Source organism: Lepidochelys kempii, chromosome 15 (genome assembly GCF_965140285.1).
Source record: "Lepidochelys kempii isolate rLepKem1 chromosome 15, rLepKem1.hap1, whole genome shotgun sequence".
Classification (NCBI taxonomy): Eukaryota; Metazoa; Chordata; order Testudines; family Cheloniidae; genus Lepidochelys; species Lepidochelys kempii.
Genome location: NC_136394.1, coordinates 23,974,288 through 24,000,955, shown reverse-complemented (window position 1 = coordinate 24,000,955; position 26,668 = coordinate 23,974,288). Strand labels below are relative to the sequence as shown.

Here is a 26,668-nt window from a genome sequence, read left to right as displayed (position 1 = left end):
GTGCCCAAGGAGTGCAGCCGGGTGTATCCATTTAGCTCGTGCTTACAAAGCTGTTACCAGCAAGGGGATGTAGCTCAGTGGTAGAGCGCATGCTTTGCATGTATGAGGCCCCGGGTTCAATCCCCGGCATCTCCACATTTTGGGAGCTCGGCTCATCTGTGGAAGGCAAAAGCAGAATTTTGCCCACTCGCTCTGCCGGGGTTTAGTCACCCAAGCAATGCGCGCGAGGAACTGATGCAATCTCATTGCAACAAGGGCAGACACCTGGGTGCAGGCCCCCAGGGCCCTAAATAAATCCATCCCCCTCCAGCCCCCACTTAGTGCTGCTTCGTATCACTCCCGCAGTAATGTTTTAAATCAATGTCCTGGACTCGTCCTGCAAAAGAGACACTCCCCTAGGGTTCAGAGTAGCAGCCCTGTTAGTCTGTATCCGCAAAAAGAAAAGGAGGTCTTGTGGCACCTTGGAGACGAACAAATTTATATGAGCATAAACTTTCGTGAGCTACAGCTCACTTCATCAGCTGCAAACCGTAGACAGAGTGTGGGGTGCATTATTTCTACCCCCCCATGACCACTGCTGCCCTCACCCCCGAACTAGCTTTAAAGTAACACAGGGTTAAGCAAGGGCAAATTGATGTGGCCTGAGCACTGGATTTAGCAATAACGAACATTACAACAGTAGGTGAAGCGAAAGGGAAGTTTAGCTGGTGGTTTAACCCCAAGAATGCACAACGGTTCCTTGCGGCCAAAGGTCTCACTCTGAATGTGTGTAGGGTATGCTAGGGCTGTCCTTTGCCACCTCCCAAGCGTGCTTGCTGCTTCCTTTCAATTCCCAAGGCAAGGGCAGAGGATCCGTCAAAGGTGCATTCCGACAGGCTCACTGCAGAATACAGAAGGGTATCGATCAGCCAGACCATGGGGGCAGAATTGAGGGTATGGAAAAGCAGCCTCAACCCCAGTGGCTTTATCGGTTAACCGTTTAAATGAAATATTTTTAGTCGTTTAAACGGTTAATTTTTAAAATGGTATTTACATCCCTAATAAGGGCATGTCTAGCACTCTGCAAACCTGTTACAATGAACAGGAAAAATTAGCCAGCAGATATAAAAGAAATAGACAATAGTTTTAATTCACAAAATCCCCTTTCAAAATATGAACAATTTTTACATTTTTTTACAATGTATAAACAGTTTCAAATAGCTATTTATGGCCATATTTCAATAACTGCAGGTCCATGGTCTCTACGAAGGATAAAAAACACCTATTTTATACACAATAGCTCACCACGTTTCTAGAGATACACACTGAACAGACCCCAAACAAAGCTGCATCAGCTTTTTCCACATTTAAATATATCTCCAGTTTAGTTTGGGATGCTGACTTGCCTACGCAAGGAAATCATGATGCCCTTTTATGATGCTTTAATATAAAAAGTGAGCCTGATTTAAAGATTATATCTGTAAAATAATCTAAGGCATCCCCCCCTTGCCCTATATTCCTTTTCAAAAAGAGTTTTGCACTGTACAAATTGACAATACAAATAACCCTACAGCATTTGCTGACCAATTGAAATATGACCAGCACCAACTGGATTTTTGGCAAGACACACTGTGTTGTCTAGCAGGACAGTAGTCTTGGCATTCTTCCCCACTGGAGCTAGACGCAGGCAGGCTGGTTGCAGAGGGAAGTTGCAGGAAAAAAAAAAAAACAGTTGGAAAAAGTGATGAGACAGGAAAGGAATTAAAAAAAAGAAAAGAGAAAGTGGCTTGAAGGTGTGAGGTTTGTGGCTATCCTGGTTCTGTGGTGAATTCAAATGACAAAAAGGAATATTGGAACATGAAGGGGCTATATACTCATTTGTGTCTTGAACTTCAGCTGTGCATATGAGGCGTTCATCCTGGATGACCAGGAACACTAGAGAGATTTTTGGGTTTTTTTTAAGCTACAACATACCACGGTCACATATACCCCCCTTTACTTGCTCAAGTCAAGTACTCTACACATCTACTATAGTCCGATTGACTAATATAGTCTAAAAAGAAGCTTTTAAGAAAAATCAATTAAATACAATAGATAAAGTTACCCAAGAGATAATAAATATTACAAAACACCCTAGCAAAAACAGCTGGTAAGATGTCCTCCATTAGTAAATCAGTCTCTCCCCACCAAAATATGGACTTTCCTTTTTTTCCCTCAAGTCTTCCCTCAAAAAGGGAGTTCTAGAGAAGTCTGAGATAGGGATTATCCATAGAAGGGAAATCTTCACAATTCATAATGTCACAGGTGGCCAGCGTTTGGCTACGTCATCATGCATAACTTCGGGGATCCATTGGCAATACGCAGACAGCAAGTCTGAAACAGAAAGGTATGAATCATCAGTCCACGAGTCAAAAATAGCTAACAGCAGAAGAGGGTCTACTAGAAGGCAGGACTAACAACTGGGTCAGTTTGATCATGCTTTCAAGAGTCTGTAAAAGAATTAAACTCTGCTTACAGCCAGAGAAATAAAAACATAGCAATGGAAGGCTGGATTATTTTAATTTCTCTGTTGCACTGTGTTTTCCCACGAAAGACCAAAGAAGAAACTCCTTTGCACACATTCATTGCACAAATCTCAGTATTCAGGGCCACAAACTTGAGAGAGAACTTTTCTCCTTGAGAAAGGTACAGCTGAAGTGTTGGGGCATTTCTGCTTTTTTGTGATGAAGACAAATCATCATTAAATCCAAATTAAGGCCCTGATCCAACAGAGTACTTATATAAGTGTGTAGTACCATTAATTTTGATGGGACTATTCCCAGGTTAAAGATAAGGCCCAGGGCTCAAGAGTGAGTAGGAGAACATAGAGAGGTACAGGACTGGAAACCAGGACCTACTCAAGGCTCTCTCTGGGACCTTATACAGGCCACTACTCTGCCTCAGCTTCCCCACCTGTAAAAATGGGGAAAAATACTTGTCTGACAGTTAACGCTTTTAAAGTGTTTTAATGATCTAAAAGTATGCAAGAGTTATTGTTAAAGTTAATACTGGGAATCCTGTTAGGAAAGGATTTTTTTTACTCCTTGCAGCATCTGGTATAAAGGTCAAATTATTTGGTATGCTTAATATTGTGAAAAATAAATTTAATTGGCACAGGATTCTTCCTATATCATGGCCACTTTGTGACAGAGCTGCTACAAAATCTGCTTAGCATCATTTACAAATCCAGACAACTGTATGACAAAAAAATAATCTTTTCAAATATTCATTTCCGGAGGACGACAGTTTATGAACTCTCCTAACTCTTCCAGTCCTACTGGAAGACCAAAACCACAACTTGAACTACCCTAATGGGGAAGACACTGAAATGATTGCTAATTTCTCTGGCAGGGTATTGTCTGTTCCTTTTGTAAAAGTTCGAAAGACCAGCTCTGCTTGAAATCAGATAAGAACCCTATGCTGGAATGGTTAATCGCCACCACCCAGCAAATGGATCACTTACACCTGGGATTTTTTTTCCACGCAGCCAGCAAAGCATCACGACTATCAGCACTTTCTGAAACAAGAGCCGTCAGCAGGATTTCTGTCCGGGGCTGAAGCCTGAGTGAATTCCAAAACGAAAGGGGATCAGATATAGATGTGAGCTACGTTCATTTATTTAACTATATTATGGCTGCATCTCTACTTCAGTGCTTAATGTCTAGCGTTCTGCATTTGTTTTATGACAATACTGGTTAGAGGTTAGATGTAGACATAAAACATGTAACCTATGACTAAAGGGACAGTCCCAACTTGAAATCTACCACTGTTGTATGCAGGGTTGCTGTAGCCACGTTCGTCCTAGGATACGAGAGAGACAAGGTGGGTGAGGCCGTATCTTTTATTGGACGAACTGTTGGTGAGAGGGACACAAACTTTCAAGCTACACAGAGCTCTTCTTTGGTCCTGGGACAGGCACTCTGTGTCACAGCTAAATACAAGACTGAACAGGGAGTTTAACATAAGTAAAAAGAAAAGGAGTACATGTGGCACCTTAGAGACTAACAAATTTATTTGAGCATAAGCTTTCGTGAGCTTTCATGCATCGGATGAAGTGGGCTGTAGCTCACGAAAGCTTATGCTCAAATAAATGTGTTAATCTCTACGGTGCCACAAGTCCTCCTTTTCTTTTCGCGGATACAGACTAACACGGCTGCTACTTTGCAACCTAGCATAAGTAGTTAGCACATATTCAAGGTGAAGTGGACCGTTAACGCCCCTGTAGTCATAGGATAAAAAGGGGGTGAGTGGGTTCCAGATTGTTGGAATGAGTCATAAATCCAGTATTTTTATTAAGACTATGATTTTTAGTATCTAGCAAAGTTATGCATTTAAGCTCCCAGGTTCGTCTTTTGAAAATGTGCAGGCTTCCTTTGAGAATGAGGTCTGATAGGTCAGATATAGAAAGAGATCACTTTGTGAAAAGGTCTGTATTCGCAAAAAGAAAAGGAGGACTTGTGGCACCTTAGAGACTAACCAATTTATTTGAGCATTAATATAAATTTGTTAGTCTTTAAGGTGCCACAAGTCCTCCTTTTCTTTTTGTGAAAAGTGGCACCCACAGATAACAGGATGTTGCTGTCTTATCTTTTTCCTGTGTGAGCTCATTTGAAAGTGTAGTGATTGTCACTCTCATAGTTGCTAGGGAATTTAGTGCACTGGATGAGGTACACCGCATGTTATGATAGGCATGTGTAGGTTCCATGGATCTTGAAAGGTGTGTTGTGTACGGCAGTGCTGATCATTGATAGGGTCCTACCAAACTCACGGTCCATTTTGGTCAATTTCACAGTCATAGGATTTCAAAAATCATAAATTTCAGGATTTCAGCTATTTAAGTCTGAAATTTCATGGTGCTGTAATTGGAGGGATCCTGACCCAAAAAGGAGGGGTGTGTGTGTGTGTGGGGGGGGGTTTGCAAAGTTGTTGTATGGCAGGTTGCAGTACTGCTACCCTTACTCCAGCGGTGCTGCTTTCAGAGCTGGGAAGCTGGAGAGCGGCGGCTGCTGGCTTGGACCCAGCTCTGAAGGCAGAGCCGCTACCCGCAACAGCGCAGAAATAAGGATGGCATGCAGCCTGCAGAGCTGGACCCTCAGTCAGCAGCTGCCACTCTCTGGCTGCCCAGCTCTGAAGGCAGTGCAGAAGTAAGGGTGGCAATGCCATGACCCTGCCCCCCTAAAATAACCTTGCGACCCCCTTGCAACTCCCTTTTGGTTCAGGACCCCCAATTTGAGAAATGCCGGTCTTCCCCGTTAAATCTGTATAGTATAGGGTAAAAGCACACAAAAGACCAGATTTCACAGTCTGGGACACATCTTTCACGGCCACGAATTTGGTAGGGCCCTAATTATTATACTGCTACAATGTCAGTGTCACAAAAGGAAAAACCTCTTTGGAACTTCTATTTTGTTAGACGACTGAAAATGGTTTAGCTGGCTAAACTGTGAAGAAAATTAAATACAGAGGCCCAGAGACTGATCCTGCAAATAGTTACACACAAGTAATTTTACTGGCACCAATAATCCCATTGAAGCCAGCGTAACTACTCACATGTGTAAGTCTTTACAGGATCCTTACAGTTCACCAGTTTCCCTTGATAAAGGCCACTGGCCTTAGGTTTACTAAGACAATTTTCCTTCTCTCTCCCTTTAACAATTGAGGTAATTATCTTCATGCTCTTCCCAGTTTGGAAGTCCCTCCCTTTTAAGAAGGCTCAAGTGACTAACACCACTCCTGGGTGGCATGACCTTGTTTAGCTGATTATTTTAACAACTTACTTGGACCATGTCTTCAGCATTGTGAGTGGACTGGACAGCAAACAACGCTTATAAGAGCCCAGCTGTTTAACAATCTAAAATAAACATTAGCATTCGTTAGACACTTGCCATAAAGTAAGAGGATGCTCTAAAATGTAAGGGGAAACCATGCAAGTTGCAATACACTTACCTTTCCTTCCAGTAAAAATTTGGCAAAGTATTTGTAGCGATCAATACCCTCTGGGTAATCTACCTCCACTGCTGGAAGCTGCCAGCCTACTCGATCTGGAAATACAGGTCATATTAGGTCTTCTATTTAATTCTCAATGTGCATTTTCCCATCAGCGTAAGATTGCAGAGCACAAAGAGACATTGCAGGCATTTAGAGAAATGCGCAGCTAGTAACAGTGACATCAGAAGTCCTCCAGTATAGGACAGGATGTGACACACATCACAGCACTCCCAGTGCCAAGAGGTTGGTATGCTAGCAGCTCTGCGCTAGCTCTGGAGAACTCAATGGAGATACATAAGCCGTATCAAGGCACGTACAACATTGACAACTAGCAGGATTCAGTCCTTTTGGACATAAAGAGTTTTTATTTCATGGCCTTACAGCCAATAGGGCAATACAGAGCAGTTTACAGGGGAATGTAATATACATCAGAGCTACATTCCAACATGCTGTGCTTCAAGAAACTTACAGAAAACACTTGGTCTGTGGCACCTTATTCTGCCTGTATCCGGGCAATAAAATGGAGGAGGATTTTCCAAAGGTTTCCCAAAGTGACAGTACGGAGGTAGCAGGACTGGGATCCATTCAGATTCAATGGCCGAAACACCTTCAGAATGAAAACACATACCACAAAATGAAGCGTCTTTGCCTTCAGAACAATCTGTTCAGTACTGTTTACGCAGGGGTAATGTTCAGTGAAACTCGCATTCACTGGAGGCGAGCTCCTCAGACAGGTTGCCTCAGGGTCCATTTGAAAGTATCCCCATGGATTCCAGCACAGTTTTGTTTGACCTAGAGTCAAAGGAGAGCGGAGAGGGACTCTAAGCCCTTGTTTCAGACCCAAGCCTCACTCTCCTGCCCTGTACCATTTTGTTGGGTGGGAGGGGAGGCAGAATCTGACTTGATGGAGCCCATTTCTCTTTGGCTGGTCTGTGGAAAGCAGCTACCAGCCATGAGGCTCCAGCGCCTCTTTTGACCACCTGGCTCCTTTGAAAAAGGTCTTTCTCCCTGCTTAGGGCAGTCAACTGGGGGTGGGAGGAGAACCACCCGAGCAGTCGGAGAGAACGCAACGTGCAGCTGGATGTCGGTTTCCTAAGCCAATCCAACTCTGCACCTAGGAAGGGAAAGACCACCAGGAGCCAGAGGGGGGATGGTCTAGGATACTGTGAAACAAGGAGGAAATCAGCAGCAATTTTCATGGCTGCCTCAGGGAGGCCCAGAGCCACCAAGGGCTGGCAGCTCTGGAGGCTGTTTCCAGCTGGACAGGGCTCCTTGGTCCTGGGGATAAGTCAATGAGAAGTTAGTCGCTGCCCTCTACTGATCCCCACGCTCCTGGCCAGCACCAAAGGGCAGGTAGGACTTGTGCAGCGAGCAAGTGAAATACTCTGATTCCACAGTAAACTGCTGGACGGATCTGAAGACTGAGGAGGAGCTGAGCAATCTTACCTTTCATGTACATTTGAGTAGTTTCAACAATTTCTTGATACACCACAAACTCTGGGAGTTGTTTGAAGAGGACAGAATTGGGGTGGATAAAGACAGGGTCATCCAGCAGAGGAGTCTTAAAGAAAGCACAAAGGGCTCGAGATGAACGGTAGCATGGAAGGAGACCGTGATTATTAGCAATCCAGTTCCTTGAGAGCACCTAGTTTAAATCCTTCACCAATTTACGATGTTCTTTAAGTGATGGAGATTTTTGGTAACACCCTGGTTTTCTGCATCACCTTCCTTCTAGGGACCTCACAGCACTTTGCAAATCACCATTCATTACGTTTCCTAAAATCTTGACGAGACACCATAGAAAATAATCACCCCAGACTGGGAGTGGGTTACCTGCAGCATGGAAGAGTTAACTTCCTATCATGACACTGGAGCAGGGCTGGGAACAGAGCCCCAATCCTGCGTTTGGGCCACGAGACCACGCTCCGCAGAGAACTCTTATTTCTAGATCACAGAGTTACAGGAGGAGGGTGATGGTCAAATTGAGCCATGCCACTCATCTTTACCTTGTAGGCATTTTTCCATTTCTCATCCAGAAGTTCCTCTGCCTGGATTCTTCGGGCAATATGGTCCCCTAACCCCGCCAACACTATCTGTCTCAAATAGGTCACCTGGGTCTCCGTGGGGGGGTTCATTTTTGGATCAACGAAGAGGCCAGCATCGGGGCAGACTGAATTCACTGAGGAAGAGCAAGAGTAGTTAAGATAAGTAAATACTGTCTTCCTCTCTAAAGCCATGGATATTTGTCACGGAGACTTAACCTCCAGTTTAGGGTTTACGAAAAATACCACTGTGGTGAGCCACAGAGCATGGGCTATGCTGCTGGCAGCATAAAAGGCTGCACCGTGCTGAACAGAGAAAGCCCAAGCCCGCAACTGAGTTATCTGCTGCTAAACGTTTACCTGCTGTTGTTAGCTGCCCCCGTAAGCGCCTGATTTCCACCATAGCTTTGTATCGCAGCCCATTCGCTTCACAGAATTTAGAAGTGCACCCTGCATACTCACAGGCCCCCACAGCTCCTGGAAAAGGGTATTTATTCAGCAGGGAAAGAACAAAGAGCTTTAACAAAACAAAACAGAAACGCCAACTAGCTTCCCAAAGATGAAACTGATTAGGCTGCAGAACATTTCCTCACAGTGGGGTAGCGAATCCCATAGTTTCTATCTATTCAGTTTTGCTCATTGGCTGGAACTAGCCTGGAGGATGCACTGATGAACATATTACAGAACACCAGCTTCCAGAGGGCAAGAGATGGACTACAGGACTCAACTTTTATGAACAGCAAGTCTCCCTCGTTATACGGCATTTCCCTTTGCTGCGGCACTATGAATCCTTTAGCTTTGTATATCTGATTACATTGATTGAAATTAACCACCTCCCCGCAACAAACAGTATGTTCAAGTCACTGGCAAGAAATACCTAACATCACCATGAGGTCTCCTAGCTTTTGAAAAGGCCCTTGTCCAGCCCAGATCCTTCGCATCTGTATAACTCTTGCTTTCTTCCCCTTGAGCTTCTCCGTCTCTTCTTCACTTACAGCTGGTCTAAACCAAAAGCACAATCAATACACTTTAAACCTTCCTAGCAAGCACCAGAAGCCATGTCAAAGCAGCCCTGTATTTTCCCTTCCAGAATCACTAACCACCAGACAGACTGATGTAAAATTGGTAGCAAGAAGCCTGTATAAAACTGGAAGATAAAAAGGAAACCCAGGGATCAGTCGGTTCATTCTCTCAGGCTGATCCAAAAATAGAAAAAAACTGGGACACTATCAGAAGAAAGCGCTGCCCCAGCACTCCAGGGGTTGATCTACCACCTGGGAGAATGGCGTGTGAATGGAACGCCACCCCCAGGAGTATTAAGAAGCTACAACAAAGGATCAGGGACACTGCTGCTGTTGAAGCCGGTGCTGCATCCTATCAGAGAGGTGTACGTCTGAACAGGGTGTTGAGGAAGCCATTGGACGAGAGACTCAGACTCTTCACCATGCCCCTGCCTACATATGGACCCAACTCCCCCGTCCAGCAAGTGAGACTGAACAGCCAGTGAGCAGTTTTAAAAAGCTAAGTCATTAGTGCTGGGGAATCAGACAGACAGCACGCTGGTCATGTTTAACAGAATGCCCTGCCTCGCCTCTACTCTGATCTCCCCTACAGCTTTCCAACTTCAGGCTACTGGCAGAATGACCACTGATGTCAGCTATACATGGGATACATTTTAGTCTGTTATCTGTAACTCTTCAGCAATCACAAGACAAATGTTAGAAACGGGGAGACAAGATCTTTAGGTATCTACAAGGCTATGGTTTTAATTAATGCCACCAAGCACAGAACGCAGGAGTCAGTCAACGATGCTTCACTGCCACCTTCATGCTTACCTCTATAGGCACCAGTTTCATGGGGTAACCATTAGAGATGCTGTATATAAGGGGTTAAACAAGCATTTCCCTGTCCAGCTTCTCTCTCCAGTTTTGGCTGGTATTCCAGAAAGCAATACCTAGGCACTCTTTAAATGGTATCTGGTGCTAAGGGAACCTATTTGTACTCCAGCTTAAGCCACTCACCTCTCAAACTCCTCAAAAAGCTCTCGAACAGTCATTGCGGACACTATGGTAATGGCATAGGGCAGGCAGTCGTGCTGTTTACTTAAAGCGAGCATCTTAGCGTAGCGTGGGGCCACAGGAAAGGACGCCATGGTCACGCCCAAGGGACTAACTGGACAGCTCAGCTTTGCTCTCTGCAGCTCTTTCAGCCTGGAAGAGGCGGAAACCAAGTCATGAGATAACAGCATTTCCCCCCCTTTTGCACAAGCTTTTTCTGTAGACTTTGACTCGCCAGCTGTTTATTACACACTTGGATTTTTCTCTCTCCGATTGCATATGTGACTTTAGTAGCAACTAAAGACTCCAAATTCAGGCTGTGAATTCCTTTCTTCCCAACACTGCCTCCACCCTGCCCTGCCCGGACCACCTCCAAGTGTCAGGAGGGCTCATTCTCAGTCCTGGGACTCTCAGGGTGTGAGCAAGTGTGGGGATGGCAGCAGGAGTTAGGCTGAAAAACCAATTCATTTCACAGAACAAGAGTCACATGGTGACAGTTTCTGGTCCCTAGCAGCCCAGGCTGCATTTGAAACGGTCACTTAGGGCCGATTTACCCAAATTCACAGCAAAGGAACTGCATCGGTTTCAATTTGCCCCTTTTGTTATTTCATTGCAAGTCTGCGTGCGAACCCTCATTTCAGAATAAGAGTGTCCAATTTTGATGTAGCTTAAATTGATTTTTTTTTTTACTGATTTCGGTGAATATCAAAACAGGGCACCTATTCCAGAGTAAGAGTGGCCATGCAGAAACTCACGGCAAAACAACAGAAGGGTGAATTAAAACTGACTGTTATTTTGCTGCAAGCGTGTTGGGCAGCCAAGGTTTTAGAAATGAAAAGCTTCATATTCCACTATCAATCCACTGAGCTACTGGGTCCCCTTGTTTCACCTTTATATTTAATCGGCACAAACATTACAAGGCCTGGAAAGGCCTCTGAACGTTATTAACCAAGATTTCAGTGGTGCATGAAATGCTCCCCATCTGTAGGGTTTATACAGTGCTTCAAGAGCGGTGTCGATTCAAAGTGCAGTAGAAATCCAAGCCATTAAAGTCTGAATAGCTGGTTTAAACACCAGTTTATGACAGACTAGGAAGTGCAAAGAATTCTGGCAAGTAGCCTGGTTGACAAACCTGCTACAGCATTGATACCCAGGAGAGACGGTCAGAGAACTAGTACAGAAGGGAGACGGGCAAAGCTCCGTCTCACCATCATGTAAAAGAGGATGTACGGAAAAAAACCCACTTATTGCTGCCTCCAGCCACTGCTATAATCCTCAGTAACTCTTCGCTGTGAAGAAACTTGTGGGAGACCTCAGACACCCTACCTTCCTGTTTTGGGTGGTTCCTGCAGGGCTCCGAGCGCTATCAGTAGCTCTTCAGCGGCTGCAAGCGCCTCTGTTGGAGGCGGGGTTGGAAAAGGGAAGTTGATCACCTAAGAATGCAGGAAGAAAGGAATGTATAACTGACACTGAACAGTAGCGTTTAGGTGTAGTTTATCTGAGACAAGTCCTCTTTGGTTTCAAAAGTCAGAGAGGCAATATATTTAGGAGAACTCCCCAGCACAAAGAGAAACAGACACCTGGAAGGTAGTGGCAAGAGCACACAATTAGGAGTCAGGAATCCAGGGTTTTACTCTTGACTGTTACTGAATAAAACTATGGTCTTAGACAAGCCACTTGAAGGCCTTTTCAGAAGTGCTGAGTGCCCAGAACTCCCAATTTAAGGCAATGAGAGTCTGGGGGGACTCGGTACCTCTGAAAAGTAAGCCCTTAGCCTGTGTGTCTCAGAGTACCCCTCTGTAAAATGGAGATATTGCCCCTCATATGGGAGCTGAGAGGCTTAGAGGACACCTGTGAAGTTAGCATACACAAACAATGGACATGTAGGCTTTACTGCTCCTTTTGCATGAACATAACCTCTGTTCTTTTAAGGAACAATAGATTCCATTATTTTCCTTGCCCCATTTTTGAAATCCCAGGTCTGTGCTTCGCTGGCTGTTTTCATGAGACTGTTGCTGAAAAAGCACAGTGCACGCACAAGTGGAGATGAGGCTGTAAAGCCTATTGAGGAGGTCTGATGCAATGCATTGCAAGATCAGAGCCAATGAAAACCAAGCCCTGGGACTACAACATAGCACTCCCCCCCGCCATCTATAATACAAGGCACAACGTATCCTCAAACCAAACAGGCAGCGGTACGGCAATTTATGCTTATTTCTGGCTCCCAGAAGACATTGAAAGAGTGCTATAACATAAAGCCGGCGTTTCGGCTCACCTTTTCAATGTTTAATGCTTTCATCTGTAGAATCAAGTCTTCCACAGGTCGCCTTGTAATTTCCGGAGGAGAAAATTTCTCAAAGTCACTGAAAACTGCAGATGAATAGAGCCTAATGAAAGAGAAGTGCTGGTTAGGGACTTATATGAAATCTGAACCAACATACACTTCACCGAGATGAAAACAAAAGCAAATAAAGGGTTTTTTTTTTTGTTTTTAACATTGCTTTGGAATAAGAAAAAGTGAATTTTTAAAGGTTTAACCTTCAGATTTTGAAGCATTTTAACCACATTTACATCTAAAATACCACACAAGAGAAATCAATTCATCTTCGTGCATAAAGTATTAAGACAGCATCATTAAATCGGAACTGGACATAAAGCGTTAACAGATATTTCTAAAATCACAGTGGTACAAATTAAGCCAGCACAAGCAAGCAGCTCAGTGCATCTGTCCCTCACTGACCTGCAATTTCATCTACTAGATGAAGTCATACAGTCAACGTATTGTACTAGGTAGCTTGTGGAAATATCACGCTACATCTGTTTCAGTTGAATAAAACATAACAGAAGTGCTGACTATACTATGATAAAAGTTAAGCCAAGCTAATGGGCTAGTGCCACGCCAATCATTCCGGTCTAGCTCCTCCCACTGAAGTCTCATTCCTTGAGCCAGAGGCAGCTAGCAATGCTGCAGTTAGGAAATCATGACTTCTTCTCAAAACTATAGCTGACTCTAAAATCCCATCCAGACCTCCTTTGTTGCAAAGACAGTGGGCAGACAAGAAATTTTCAGGAAGGCGTCCAGGAGTTAATATCCTGCAATCTTTTCCCTCTTTGCTAACATTATCTAGAGGCTATCTTGGGCTGGGAAGTTCTATTTGGATCATTTTAACTGTTCTGTATTTGGGCTGTTTTATCAAGTAGTGCTTCAATGTCTTGAGAGAGGTGCATTCTAAACAAGTGAAGTGCACGAAATGAGACCCAGGGGAGCTGTCCACTACACAACGGCGAGTGTTGGTATTTTCCTTTCATTTGGCTGCCCAACAAACAGAGAATGGTTTTCAGACCCTGACCCCTCCTTTGCAAGAAGCCTGTGGAGAGGGAACTGACCAACCTGTAACAGTGCCCTGGCTCCGTGCGGCCAGCTCGTCCTGCTCGCTGGTTTGCAGATGCTTGAGACGTCCAGGTGACTCTGAAAGACGAAACCCCAGTAACTTTGTCATAGAAGCGTTTCTTGACTTTCCCGCAGTCAACCACGTATTTAATGCTGGGGATAGTGAGAGATGTCTCAGCCACATTGGTTGCAACAACACACAGTCTTGTTCCAAGAGGAGGAGGTCGGAACACCTGCAGCAAACACAGTTCAGCAGATGTAATGCATTGCACGTAAAGCAAATTAGCAAGGTCAACTCAGATGAGCTAGAAAGACAGAAGCGATCACAATGAGCGTGACCTCACATCACATCTCTTGGTACGTGAATTGAGCAAAAAGGTCAGCAGAGGCCTGTTTTCTCCCCTACCTGAAGCTCCCACTGGGCCCATTCTGGTCTGCCCACTGCAGGCTATTTCAAGATGCTCATTTTAGCACACAACCCAAGAGCTGCTGCATACATTCTAAAGTCAGGTATTGAGAATGGTCACTTATTCCTGTGCAAATAACCCTTTACCTTGGCTTGCTTTTCTGGTGCTAGTAAAGAGTAGAGCGGGAGCACGTAGAGTGGAAGGGAAGAATCGGACTTCTCACCTGTCAAGAAACAAAATGGCATTCTTAAAAACATGGAAAGCAAACACTAAGCGTTTCATTCCCAACAGTGTCCTGGCAAACTAAACTTTTATACACCTTTCAACCTGAAAAAAATCAGATTTTGTATATCACTTCTTTTAAAATTGCCATCAGAAACCCTGCAATGAGAAACCCACGCTTTGTAAATAATGGTTTACACTACACACCCCAAAGTGTTAACACAACAGTTTAGAAACAAAGCAAACAGGACAGTTTCACATATTGGTAAGTGAGGTTTGTTTGACATATGTGGTTTTCATTTCAAAGTATCAAACCTTCGTCCAGTCCATCATCCCCCAAATCTAGGTCAATGTCAGAGCCCACAGCATCCTCATCATCATCCATTTCAGCTTCTCTGTCCTCATCGCCTTCGTCCACTGGCAAAACGGAGTAACTGTTCAGATCGATTTTGGGTAGCAGCTAGAGGCAAGAGAAGGGGGAACCATTAAGCCTTTCTAGATTTAATATAAGCAGTTGTGCAAATCGTCATTAAAAGCTTTTAGAAGCAGGTAATAAATGCAACTCTAGGGTCCCAATCCTGAACTTCCATTGATCTCAAGATGCACGGGGGATTGGGCTCTAAATATTTCATTCGTACTACATGGCAGGAACATTAACTCAGCATCTGTAACAGAGGAATCAGGAAAGACAAGCCGGTTAAATATTTTTAAGGACATTTTGAGTAGAAATGATGTTTTGTACATCAGGTTTCTCCCTTCCCCACAATCCTCCTTCAGGCAATTTTACCTATCAGGGTCTAAAATCAGAGAGCAATATTTTAATAATGTAATGATCTGTTGACAATAAAGTTTACATCACTTACACAGTCAGCAGCCAAACACCAGTTTTCCTCACAAAGGAATCCTGAAGTCCAGAGTTCCTTCCATTAAAGTGCTAATTTATTAGTGCTTCCTAGTGGAAATCCATCTCCCCTTCTTGTAGTGCCCAGGGGTGCACTCAAGCCCTCTCCCTCAACCAACCACTTAATGCAGCAGTTGCAAATCTAGATCAAAGTGGGATGGAATTCTTTACTTAAGGGACAGCCACACAACTGCAAGTTGCTTATAAATCGGACCAAGTATTAAAAAAAAAAAATTGTTTGAAAACCTTCCGTTTTCCTGAGCTATATACAAATGACTGAAAAGGAAGTTCAGTGTTGGCTTTCAACAGGGGTAATCTAAATTCCTGCCCTTTTGAAACAATTAACCACTCACATGAGTGCCAATTCCGTTCAAGTTTAAAATATATTACCATAGTTTTCTTCTGTTTGGATTTCTTAAATTTCCTGGCTTCTTCGACTGATTCTTCCTTCTCTTCATCTCCTATGAAGAAGCATGAGGGATTCTCAGAGTGCTGAAAGATGACTCTGCAGAGCAGAGCTTAACATTGTCATTGCCCCAAGGAGCTCATAATTCAAGATGTCAAAGCAAAAAGTAGCCAGTGACCAAGTGGGTAAGGGGGCCTCAGTGGCATTTTCGTTATGTTAAGAAATCACAGCATGTCAGTGGCTGAGGGCTGGCAGATTGCTGTGAAATGGTGCATTTTGAGGAGGACTCTGAAGCAGAGGATTAGCTTGCTGCAACAGGAGAGGATGTGAAAATGATCTTCCATTTTAGGAAACTGCACCATTCTTTGCAAGCTCCTGTAACCACTGCAAGGCTGAAACAGTGGCGAAATGCAATGGACCCCAGGGGAGTTAAGGATGGGGAAATCACACACAACACAGAAAGATCTGTTTTCTCAAAGGTTATTTAGCTGAAGCTGAGTCATCAGCATGTCTCTCAATAGGTCTTTCCAAAAGTTCATTTCTGGAACACTCGTTGCTTAAAACCTTAAAAGTAAACTTGTGTCTCTGTGCGATGTAACGGTCAAACACTAGCAGCCCTTTAGTCCCTGGAGTTACCTTCAGTTTTATTTTTACGGAACGGAAAGGCTTTTCTTAGTCTTCTACAGAGCGAGTGTACTTCCGCTTGGCCTGTTAAGAACACCAAGATCCCTCCTGCAACAGAACAGGTCACCTTAAATCAGAAGACAGGTAGTTTCAAAAAGAAAATCACAGAACTAGTGCTCACTCTTCAGAGAGGACAATGCCAAATACATCATAACTGTGGAACATACCGCGTATCCCTCTTCACAATTCCTTACTAACACATGAGAGAAATCATGCAGCACACCAACGCATATTTAAGTATAGGCTTATTCTCCAACATCATCCCTTGCAAGGAATAAAGTACAAGAGACAGCGCTGCTGTTTTTTATGGGGTTTTTTTGTTTTTAAACAAACAAATTTTAGACCCTAAAACAGTTAGACCCTTCTGGGAAACATCTTAAGTGTAAAGAATTTGAGATGCTGAAGAGTTCTCTGCAGCAGTCCTACCTGCGGGTAACATTCGGTGGATTTTACAGACTTTTCTGAAACATTCCCCATTGTAGTCATCTACTGGAGTTCTCTTATTAAAATGAACAGCCACAGGGAATTGCCTTGCATCCACCTAGAAAGGAATACAACAGGAAAGAGCCTCGTTTTACGATTACAGCAGAAGTGGGTTTTATGTACTGTGGCTCAGGGGGAAATCAGAAAGCTCGTTAAAAGCCTTGACAATGTGTCCTTTCACACAGTTAAACAGATATTTCACCACGCGCCATAGAACTGGTTTATACATTTGTTTTAAATAACCTATTCTTGTAAACCATTTTATTTCTTCTCTGTATTTACGTTCACATTTACTGTTTTGATGCTCTGAAAATATGAGTGCAGCAAATCATCTTAAAAAAATAAAGAGAATGAGAATACCTGGGTGGTAACCCAGTCCAGCAGTTGCTTTGGTAAGCGTTCTATCTGCAGCCCCAGTGTCGAGCTTATTGTTAGTTTGAGACCCCGAAGACGGGAAGCTCACTACAACCAATATGTTTGGCTTTTGCCCTAAGGTATAACAGTATTTTTCATACTACAAAGACCTTTCCAATGATACTTTACGTTCAATCAACCAGAATTACCACTTTGAATGGAGACCTCTCTTTCCAGTATAATTTTCTAAACAATCAAGGGCTTAATATTCCTTATATCTGGCTTGCTACCCACAGAAAACTAGCTGTCACATTTAAAGCAACAAACAGAATAATCGCGAACATCTTGCACTCCTACTGAACACAAACAGCACTAAATTAACATTAAAGTGACTTCAGACTTTCAAGTAAGAATGAAGGTGCTAATCTGGCCCCACGGTGCCTTTCACCTTCTGTGCATGGGCAGTATCAGCACAGCTCTGAATACTATGTTCACTGCTTCAGCAGAGCCAACATTTTGTAGGTTACCAAAAATAGCAGACGTTTCTCCAGCCTCTACCACACAAATTGATGACAAGTCAGTAGAATCAGAGACTCATGAGAGCTATTTAAGAGTCCAAAAGGCTTTTTAAAAATTATTGAGTGTCAAAATTTGAGGGATTCCACTCTGTGAAAAGTAGAACTCTACTTGGATCATTTTCTAAACTGTAACCGTCAATGTTTTGAGATCACTTTCTTCAGTGGGAGCTGGAATTCTTAGCAAGAGAAGCTGTAAAATACATAGTTCAAAACAAATTACAAGCAGGACAATTGCCTGCAGTTGCCATCGCTGAAATGACTGCAGTGCTGGCTGAGAGGACTGTAAATAAGAGGCAGCAAAAGGAAAAATGCCCCTGTAAGCATCCAGATTTATAAAGGAAACCCAAGTCAGACCCCATTCATTACAGCCATGGCAGCAGATGCCACTAGGATGACCGTTACCTGGATAGCAGGGGGAACAGCAGGAAAGAGTTTCTTGTTATCAGTGAAGTCTTCAACACGAAGGGTGGCAGACATAATGATCAGCTTCATAGGTTGCCCTTTCTGTGGAAATGCAAACATGCAGTCTTACGCTGCAGTCTGGCCACTTGTAATCGCTTATGTAGCACTAGACACGCGCACGTGTGCTGCCATAGCAGACACCAAATGTAAGCCTCTGCCCCAAAGCCCTCACAGTCTGAAAGGCACAAAGTGCAATACAAGGCCAAATGACAGTACAGACAGAGGGCTGAATATTGTGGTCCTTAGACAGACAAAAATCCTATTCGCAATCCTGACTCTGCCACAGACTCACCAAGAGGCCAGCCTTAAGCAAGGCACCGAACCTCCCGCTGCATGTTTGCAAAGGTACAATGAAAACAGACTCCTAGGAATGGTCATGCTGAAGTAGCCAAGTGGTCCACTTACTCCAGCATCCCTGTCTCCACCAGTGGCCAGTACCAGATATTTCAAGGTACATAAGAGCGGCCATACTGGGTCAGACCAAAGGTCTATCTAGCCCAGTATCCCGTCTTCTGACAGTGGCCAAAACCAGGTGCCCCAGTGGGAATGAACAGAACAGGTAATCATTAAGTGATCCATTCTGTCACCCATTCCCAGCTTCTGGCAAACAGGCTAGGGACACCATCCCTCCCCATCCTGGCTAATAGCCATTGATGGACCTAACCTCCATGAACTTATCTAGTTGTTTTTTGAACCCTGTAATAGTTTTGGCCTTCACAACATCCTCTGGCAAAGAGTTCCACAGGTTGACTGTGCGTTGTGTGAAAAAAAATACTTATTTTTGTTTGTTTTAAACCTGCTGCCTATTCATTTCATTTGGTGACCCCTAGTTCTTGAGTTCTGAGGAGGAGTAAATAACAATTCCTTATTTACTTTCTCCACACCAGTTATGATTTTATACACCTCTGTCATGTCCTCCCTTAGTTGTCTCTTTTCCAGGGTCAGTCTTATTAATCTCTCCTCATATGGCAGCCATTCCATACCCCTAATAATTTTTGTTGCCCTTTTCCGAATCTTTTCCAATTTGGTGAGGGACCTTGTCAAAGGCTTTCTGAAAATCTAAGTACACTATATCCACTGGATCCCCCTTGTCCACATGCTTGTTGACTGCCTGAAAGAATTCTAGTATATCAGTGAGGCATGATTTCCCTTTACCAAAACCATGGTGTAAGGTAGATGTAAGATTCCCCTAGGGGAAGTCTTTTCCTAATCGTTGGCTTATACCTTGAAGGATGAGGGTTTACATTCACATGTAATGGTGAGCGTCCTCACTTTCTGAATAAATGTCTAATTTTAAATCCCCCTCAGTTCTTGGACTTGATGTCTTGTGGCAGTGAGTTATGCAGGTTAAATGGGTACTGTGTAACAATTTATTTCCTTTTTATGTGTGTGTAAGTGTTTTACGTGCCCGTTTCATGGAACATCCCGCAGTTCTTGTGATGTAACAAAAGACAAAAGCGGCCCCTTATCTACTTTTTCTTTGCTATTCATTATTTAATCTAGCTTCCTCATACTCCTCTTTATTCATCTCAGCACAACCACCTCTGCTTTTGTTACCTTTCCACGAAGGGGCACGATGCGAGATAGGAGGCCGATCAGGATATCTGTGTACACGCTTCTTTCATGGGCTTCATCAATAATGATCACTTTGTACTTCAAAAGCAAGAAGTCCTGGAAATAAAGACGGAAGCTGAGTCATCTCATCACATCAAGTCAAGTCTCAGTCGGGTCGGTCTCTGCGTTAAGGTTGGGTCAGTCATCGTAGTCATCCTTCGAATCTATCTAGGTTTATATGACCATCCTCATTACTATCCTATCTGAACACATCACAGAATCTTTAGTGTACTGAAATGGATTGTCTTGAAATTGGTTGTGCATCATGGGGGAAGAAGTAGAGGTGATTAGGGATCATTTGTCCTCTTAACACCTCTGTGAGGTAGGAAAGTGCTATTATCTCCATTTTACAGATGGGAAATGAAGGCACAGTCCTAGTCTAGCCATATTTCACAGTCTAAGTGACTTGCCCAAGGTTACATAGGAAGCCAGTGGCAGAACAGGGGCTTGAACCCAGGTTACCCCAAGATGTAGACTGTTGCCCTAATCCCTGGACCATTCTCAGACTGGAAAATGTGATGTAGAAATCCCAACGTCTATTCCTATGAAGGTCAATACAGCAGCTGAAACAAGAACTGTACCTCCAACAAGCATAAAAAGAATAATCATAGACACCTAGTCACCAAAAATACAACTTAAAGGCTGAAAGGGGTTTTGTTTTAGAAAGGAACGCTTGTACTCATGGCAAGTGCTAGCAGGAATGTGTGGAATTTCTCTCTAGAGACATTAAATACTTTGTTTTTTCATTGCAGAAGGTAATCTACCTTCTGAATTTCTTTCAGTAGCACACCATCCGTCATGAACTTAATTTTGGTTTCATCTGTAACGTTTCCTTCATAACGTATTTGATATGACACTACCCTGTAGAGAAAATACATCAGTATTACACAAACAAAGCCACACACTTTTTTTTTTTTTAAAAAGAGCAAAGCATTATAGACTGAATGTAAAAAGCTGGGAAAGGAAGGAAAGTCAGAGTTCAGTTTAGAATGCTGCCTTCAGCCCAATTCAGCTATGACTTGGTACCGCAGCATAAGGCGCGTGGAAGATCACAGATTGCCTGAGTCTCCGCTTCCCAGACTCTAGCACATGCAGAATGCCACTGTCCCATACAGGAACCTTCCCCGCTAAGAAAGCTGGATATAGAATGGCTTTATTTTCAACTAGCCCGTTGTTATGGCACACCTGCTCTCCCCTTCACACAGCACAGCCATGTCTCCTTCCGCACCTCCTCATTAATCCACGGGCTCCCCAATGGGAGCTATGAGGGCTTGTTAACACCAAGACCGCCATCGATTTTTCTAGGGAGCAGCAGTGCTGAGTTCATTGAAAGATTCCTACGGCTCCTCTCTGGAAAGGCCAGCAGAACAGACTGCAACTAATCCGACCCCAAGATAACATCCCTCCAACCTCTCCCACTCAGCAGAAGATTTATACTAGAAGGGGACTGGGTTTTGCTGTTTTTGACTTTCCTGGTTAGCCCCTGATCTTTTGTCCCTTACCTGTGTGAAAAATTCATTTCCCTAGCGACCCGATGAGACATAGACACTGCGGCTACACGCCGAGGCTCTGTGATTCCAATGATGCCATCGGAACTAGGACAGAGGAGAAAAGCTTTTTACAGACAAACCTAGGAAAGAGGACAAGAGGCTTTCCTCCGGGTGGGTTTTGAGGTTGTCTTACCACACCCGCAGGTTCTCCTTTATTGTTGGGAGGACCAGGTAATCCCTACCAAACTGGCTCTTTTGGAAAAGAAGTCTGGGCTGGAGAGGGAATACTGCAGAAGTGGAACGTTCATTGCACCTGAATGAGACTGAGCGGCGGAAGGCAGGCAGCATCTTGGTTATGCCACCTAATCCTGTAAAAGGGTCTGTAGCCCCTGACAAGCTGCAGATGGTTTTTCACTACATATGATGGTGTTTATTTCAATTTTGCAAGGAACATGTGGCGTGTCTTGGAGAGATGAACCCACCAGCTTTCCCCCTTAGCTAACCTACCTTCACAGTTAGTGACAAGTATTATAGCCCTACTGTGAAAAACAAAACAGTCATGTTTAAAACACAGTAGCAGTTTAAAAGCTCTAAAATAAATTATCTGGAGGGATTTTTGTGCAAACTAAGGACTGCCCACAGATTTTTCTCCTTCAAGTTCATTTCACCTCCATCTGATGTAGGCACAATTGCTGCTCATAGAGTTAATAGCACTAACACAGGAGTCTTAAACAGAGACAAAGTTCAAAAAACAGAAAGGGACGGAACTTAACTAAAAAAAAAACCAAAACAAATTCTCAACAATTTTCAGTATAAAAGAACAGAATCCTACCTGGCATAGCCGGCTTCATACAGAAACTGAGGCACTTGAGTGGTTTTACCACTCCCGGTTTCTCCGCATATGATGACAACAGGATTCTCGTTAATAGCTTCCATGATAACTTGCTCTTCAGCGAGGATAGGAAGCTTTAGTCTCGCTTCCTATTGAAAACAAAACAAACTTTATTTTCAGTCTGTGTGTCTTGATCCCTCTTCTTGCTTTGCTTTTCAATGGGTCAAGCTCAGTAAAAAAAAAAAAAAAAAAAAGCTGTATGAAAAGTCTGAAAGATTCAACCCACCATGGATTTTCCACTCCAAAAGTCATGAATGATATTTACACACACAGTCCAATACATGTAGGAGCAGAAGTGGCTATAGACCTCTAATATCTAGGTTATTTTGGTAACAGTCTGCCCTCCTCCTCCTCCTGGCTTGAAAAGTTTTAAAATGTAGGGTAACACACCACCAGGCCAACCAAGAACTGGGATCAGCAAAATATTCCATCCTGACTTCTCAAAAGGTAGCTGGCAACTCAAGCATGAAACTAAACCAGTCCTCCGATTTGTTAGATTCCATATAGTCATCTAAGATTCTCTTGAGTTTAACAACATTTCAAATGGAAACTCATTCCATAACTCACTATCATATATCTGCTCAATAAGTGGACCCTTTCAAATTTCTGCAGATTAAATCTATCCGAAACTACATTTAGCATAATGGAGAATAAAACCCAGTTTAACAATTAAGATTTTCAGTTCATTACACCAAAAGGGTTTAAGATCTCAGATCACTAATAAATTAAATATTTAGAATTAGTGACTAATACATGGTTTGAAACAAAACTGAAAGTCGTTTCCTTCTTTATTCACTTGACAAGCTCAAAGCCCAAAGTTGTGTCTCTAACCGGCAACAGCTGGTATCAGTAATACAAAGCAATGCTGGGAATGCACTCTGCACTGTTTGCAGTGTTATCAACGTTAATGACTGATGCAGGTGAATCCCACAAGTCTCCACTCAAGTATTTGCCATGAATTAGTCTGATGGAGAGTGTCACTCCGATTTTTCCTCCTTGAAGAACGTTTATTGTGATGAATCACTAACAAAGACTGACCTGTATCTCAGGCGACCTGTCCACTGGGATGAAAACCGCAGGCTTGGAAGATGGCTTATGAAAAGCTTTTTGATGAGCTGATGTGCTAGGAGGAGCCGGATCACTATGCAATGGCTTCGTAATGCATTCTTCCACCTTTCCAAAGTTAAAGCTGTCAGCGGCTGGCTTTTCAATTGTTTCTTTATGCTCTTCCTCTTCACAAGAACTATCAGAGGATTCAGTCTTCTTCTCAGCCTCCAGTTCTAGGTCTAGTCTGCACCTTTTTTTATTTGCACCACTGATGCTACTAATCTTCTCCGGACATGTGGTGCCTGCTTCTTGTACTGTCCTAAAGCAGAACATTTACACATTATGGGCATTTTCCCCAATATAGCGAGCATTTTCACACTTCAGATCCTCAAACACGCCCCCCCCCCCCCCCCAAAAAAAAAAAAGGAAAACAGCTCAAAGAACATGAGGCTGTAATAAGTCTCATTTTCTTTCTACCTCACCATAACTACCAAACTATTTTGGACTTTAAAAAATTTACAAATCTATCAAGTAGTATGTATAGTAACATAGGTGAAGAAGTCATTTAAAGGAAAAAGGGAATCTACGTGCAACACAGAGACTGAGAAAGCAATAGTATGCCTGATTCACAACTGCAGCAATAGATGGAAGTTTACCGTTTGGTCTGGTACATGCGTCCTCCAATACCCAGCTTGGAAGTGGTGTACAGAAGTTTCATTTCAGCCTCAGAAGCCTGGACCTCATTTAACTTACTTAGCAATTCAGCTCGCTACAGGAAAAAAAAAAAATTATATATATATATATACACACACACACACATAATCACTGTTAGAACTGCTGTACCAGCAAAAATGATTCACTTCAAGTTCTATCTTACTCAGCTACCAAGTCAACTGGAGTTTAGCTTGAGTAAGGACTAGGGGGACAGAACCATACTATATTTGCATGCTGGGAAAAACCACAATAAGGTAGAGAGAGATGCTATGGAAGTGTTGCTAGTGACCCCATGAGTAAGGCTGGTCAAGGATCTTCATCCTACTTATTTCTCTACCTTTTAATTGATGGAATTTTGTCTCATATTTTGATACAAGAGGGGTATTGGAGCCTTTCATTCTGCCAGTCATCTTGAAAAAAGTAATGTTTGCCCAATGCTTTTTATTTATAAACAACATTTTTCACCTTCAAAATACTTTGCAAATATTAGACAATCCTTAGAATAATACTTCTAAGAATCATCCCTATTTAACAGATGCTCAAAGTGGTTACGTGACTTGTCCAAAGCCGGACTAGACTTCAGAAGTCCTAGGCTCCCAGACCTGCACTCCTGCTCTCTCACTGCATTCTGATATCAGTGGTAGGACTCTACTCAAACTCTGTCTACAGCCGCATGCTGTACCAATAGTCCCTGGGTAGCTGTATACTTTTAGCAAAACAAGCAGCAGTTAAATAGCGAACGCCGTTCCAACTTAAACTGGCAGCAGGCTTCACTGTCAACCTCCCACTGAAATGCATGTGGCAGTCTACACAGTTCTTGACAATGCACTGGACCACAATAAGGTGTCTAGACACTTCTCCTCTGCTCCTGCAAGCTGGTGATTGGCAGATGCTATAAAATGATTCTAAGGAGAAAATCCTTGCTTATATTCCCAGGGAAGCGACTCTGGAATCCTGTTGACAACAGGCCTGTTTAAACAGTTTTCTTTATCACCGACTCAACCACAGCTGGGCAAAGCCTTACGACCAAGATGCAACCTACCTGATTTTTCTTCTCTTTCTGCTCTAAAACTTTCTGCAAGATTTTCCTCTGTTTTTTGCTCAGGGGCTTCTTCTCTCGTTGTGTCTCACAAGCTACTTTTTTCGTCTTTGTCTTTTTAGCTGGCAGGACCAGGGCATTACTTTCATCCACTCCTTTCAGCTTTGCCTCATCTGAAAGTGTCGATTTTGGTCAGTCACATGCCCTAGATAGCTTATTTTTAACAGGCTTATTGCAAAGCTCACTGATTTTAAATAAAAGGGCAATAGCAACAACTATATTATTGACAAAGCCAGTAGGATGGCTGAGCAGGGAAACAATGCTCCTCTCCTTTCATGGTTATTTTCATGATGAAATCTGTCTTTTCTTGTTTTTGAGTAATACCACTGTGGAAAAAGGTTAAGTTTTCATAATCAAAACATTGTACCAAATAATTCTCCCCTGGGAAATGAGTACTACCCCTATTTTCATAATGAAGAAAGGGGTACACACAAGGTAGGTCCCTTGTCCAAGCCCACACACCAAGTTAGCAGCACTCAAAAGCTTTACCACATGGCTCTGAAACTTGCCTCGACTTGGGTCTGAACTTATTGACACCTCTTGTTGCTGCTAAAAGGTAAATAACCCTGGATTTATTGATAGGCTTGTATCTGAGATTAGGGCAGGTACAGCACAAGCAAATGCACTGCAAGTTTCCCCACACTGCCAATGACAACGTACCTCAAAACCATGACAGATGAAGGTGAGGGGCAACTCAACCTCCCAACCAGTTCATTTTCTTCCAAAGAAAGACACATTAGGGCTCAACAGGAGTGACTTACTGTGTAAAGGGGTCACGCATTCGGGAAGGAGAGTGAGCATGCAAGGAGGTGAGAGCGTGCAAAGGGGGTCACCCACTCAGGAAGGTGTGTGTGTGCGCAAGGAGGTGAGAGCGTGCAAAGGGCACTCACTCAGGAACGGGAGAGTGTGCAAAGGGGTCACTCATTCGGGAGGAGATGAGTGTGCACAGTGGAGGTGAGGGTACACGGCGAGGTAAGGGTAGAAGGGAGCGTGCCCATTTGGGAGGGGGTGAGTGTGCACGGGGGGGGGGTGAGCGTGCCAGGGGCGCCTCCTCAGGAAGGGGTGAGTGTGCCAAGGAGTCACCCACTCGGGAGGGGGCGAGTGTGCCGGGGGGGAGGGGGCGCCCGTTCGAAGGGGGGGGGGGGTGGCCCGGGCCGCCCATTCCCGCTCATAGGGCGCCGGACTCACCTCCCAGCTCCAGCTGCACAGGCTCTGGGGCGGGCGGCGGCGGCGGCCCCCCGGCGCCCCCCGGCAGCCGCGCCTTCCAGTTGTGTCTCTTGCGCGCTTTGCCCATGGCGGGGGCGGGCGGGCAGCGCCAGGAGCAGGGACCCGGCCCGGGACGGGAAAGGGGCCGCCGGCCTGGCTGGCACCCACGTGCGGCACCGGCAGCAAACACTTCCGGGGTCGGCGCCCCAGATCGCGCGAGAGCGGCGGGGTCAGGGGGCGGGGCGAGAGAAAGAGGCGGGGCGTGGATGGCTGGAGTGACACGGAGCAGGGGAGGGAGGACTTGTGGCCCCTTAGAGACTAACCAGTTTATTGGAGCATGAGCTTCCGAGAGCTACAGCTCACTCCATCGGATGCCTACTGTGGAAACTGCAGAAGATCTTTTTATATACACACAAAGCATGAAAAAATACCTCCCCCAACAAACCCACTCTCCTGCTTGTAAGGAGAGTGATCACTTTAGATAAGCTATTAGCAGCAGGAGAGTGGGTTTGTTGGGGGAGGGATTTTTTCATGCTTTGTGTGTGTATAAAAAGATCTTCTACACTTTCCACAGCATGCATCCGATGGAGTGAGCTGTAGCTCACGAAAGCTC

General features: G+C 44.0%; 1 protein-coding gene and 1 non-coding gene across 3 annotated transcripts; one reads left to right on the top strand and one right to left on the bottom strand.

The window, feature by feature from the left end:
* Positions 1-63: 63 nt before the first annotated feature.
* Positions 64-135, top strand: TRNAA-UGC (transfer RNA alanine (anticodon UGC)). Its single transcript has one exon. It is a non-coding gene; the product is annotated as a tRNA-Ala (tRNA).
* Positions 136-1,104: 969 nt separating this feature from the next.
* Positions 1,105-26,249, bottom strand: DHX37 (DEAH-box helicase 37). Of its 2 annotated transcripts, XM_073312446.2 has the most exons (27): positions 26,038-26,249; positions 24,793-24,962; positions 23,693-23,805; positions 23,028-23,355; positions 21,930-22,078; positions 21,110-21,202; positions 20,372-20,468; positions 19,551-19,664; positions 17,934-18,035; positions 16,543-16,657; positions 16,069-16,164; positions 15,417-15,487; positions 14,441-14,585; positions 14,050-14,126; positions 13,497-13,729; positions 12,381-12,492; positions 11,432-11,538; positions 10,070-10,258; positions 8,926-9,050; positions 8,409-8,525; positions 8,013-8,185; positions 7,453-7,567; positions 6,476-6,613; positions 5,965-6,059; positions 5,796-5,869; positions 3,482-3,579; positions 1,105-2,352 (listed from the first exon to the last, which is right to left on the bottom strand). In XM_073312446.2, the coding sequence occupies exons 1-27, from the start codon at positions 26,141-26,143 to the stop codon at positions 2,270-2,272; spliced, it is 3,435 nt and encodes a 1,144-aa protein (XP_073168547.2). In that variant the 5' UTR covers positions 26,144-26,249; the 3' UTR covers positions 1,105-2,269. The 2 variants fall into 2 exon arrangements, with proteins under 2 accessions (XP_073168547.2, XP_073168548.2); XM_073312447.2 differs by lacking the exon at positions 3,482-3,579.
* Positions 26,250-26,668: the final 419 nt, after the last annotated feature.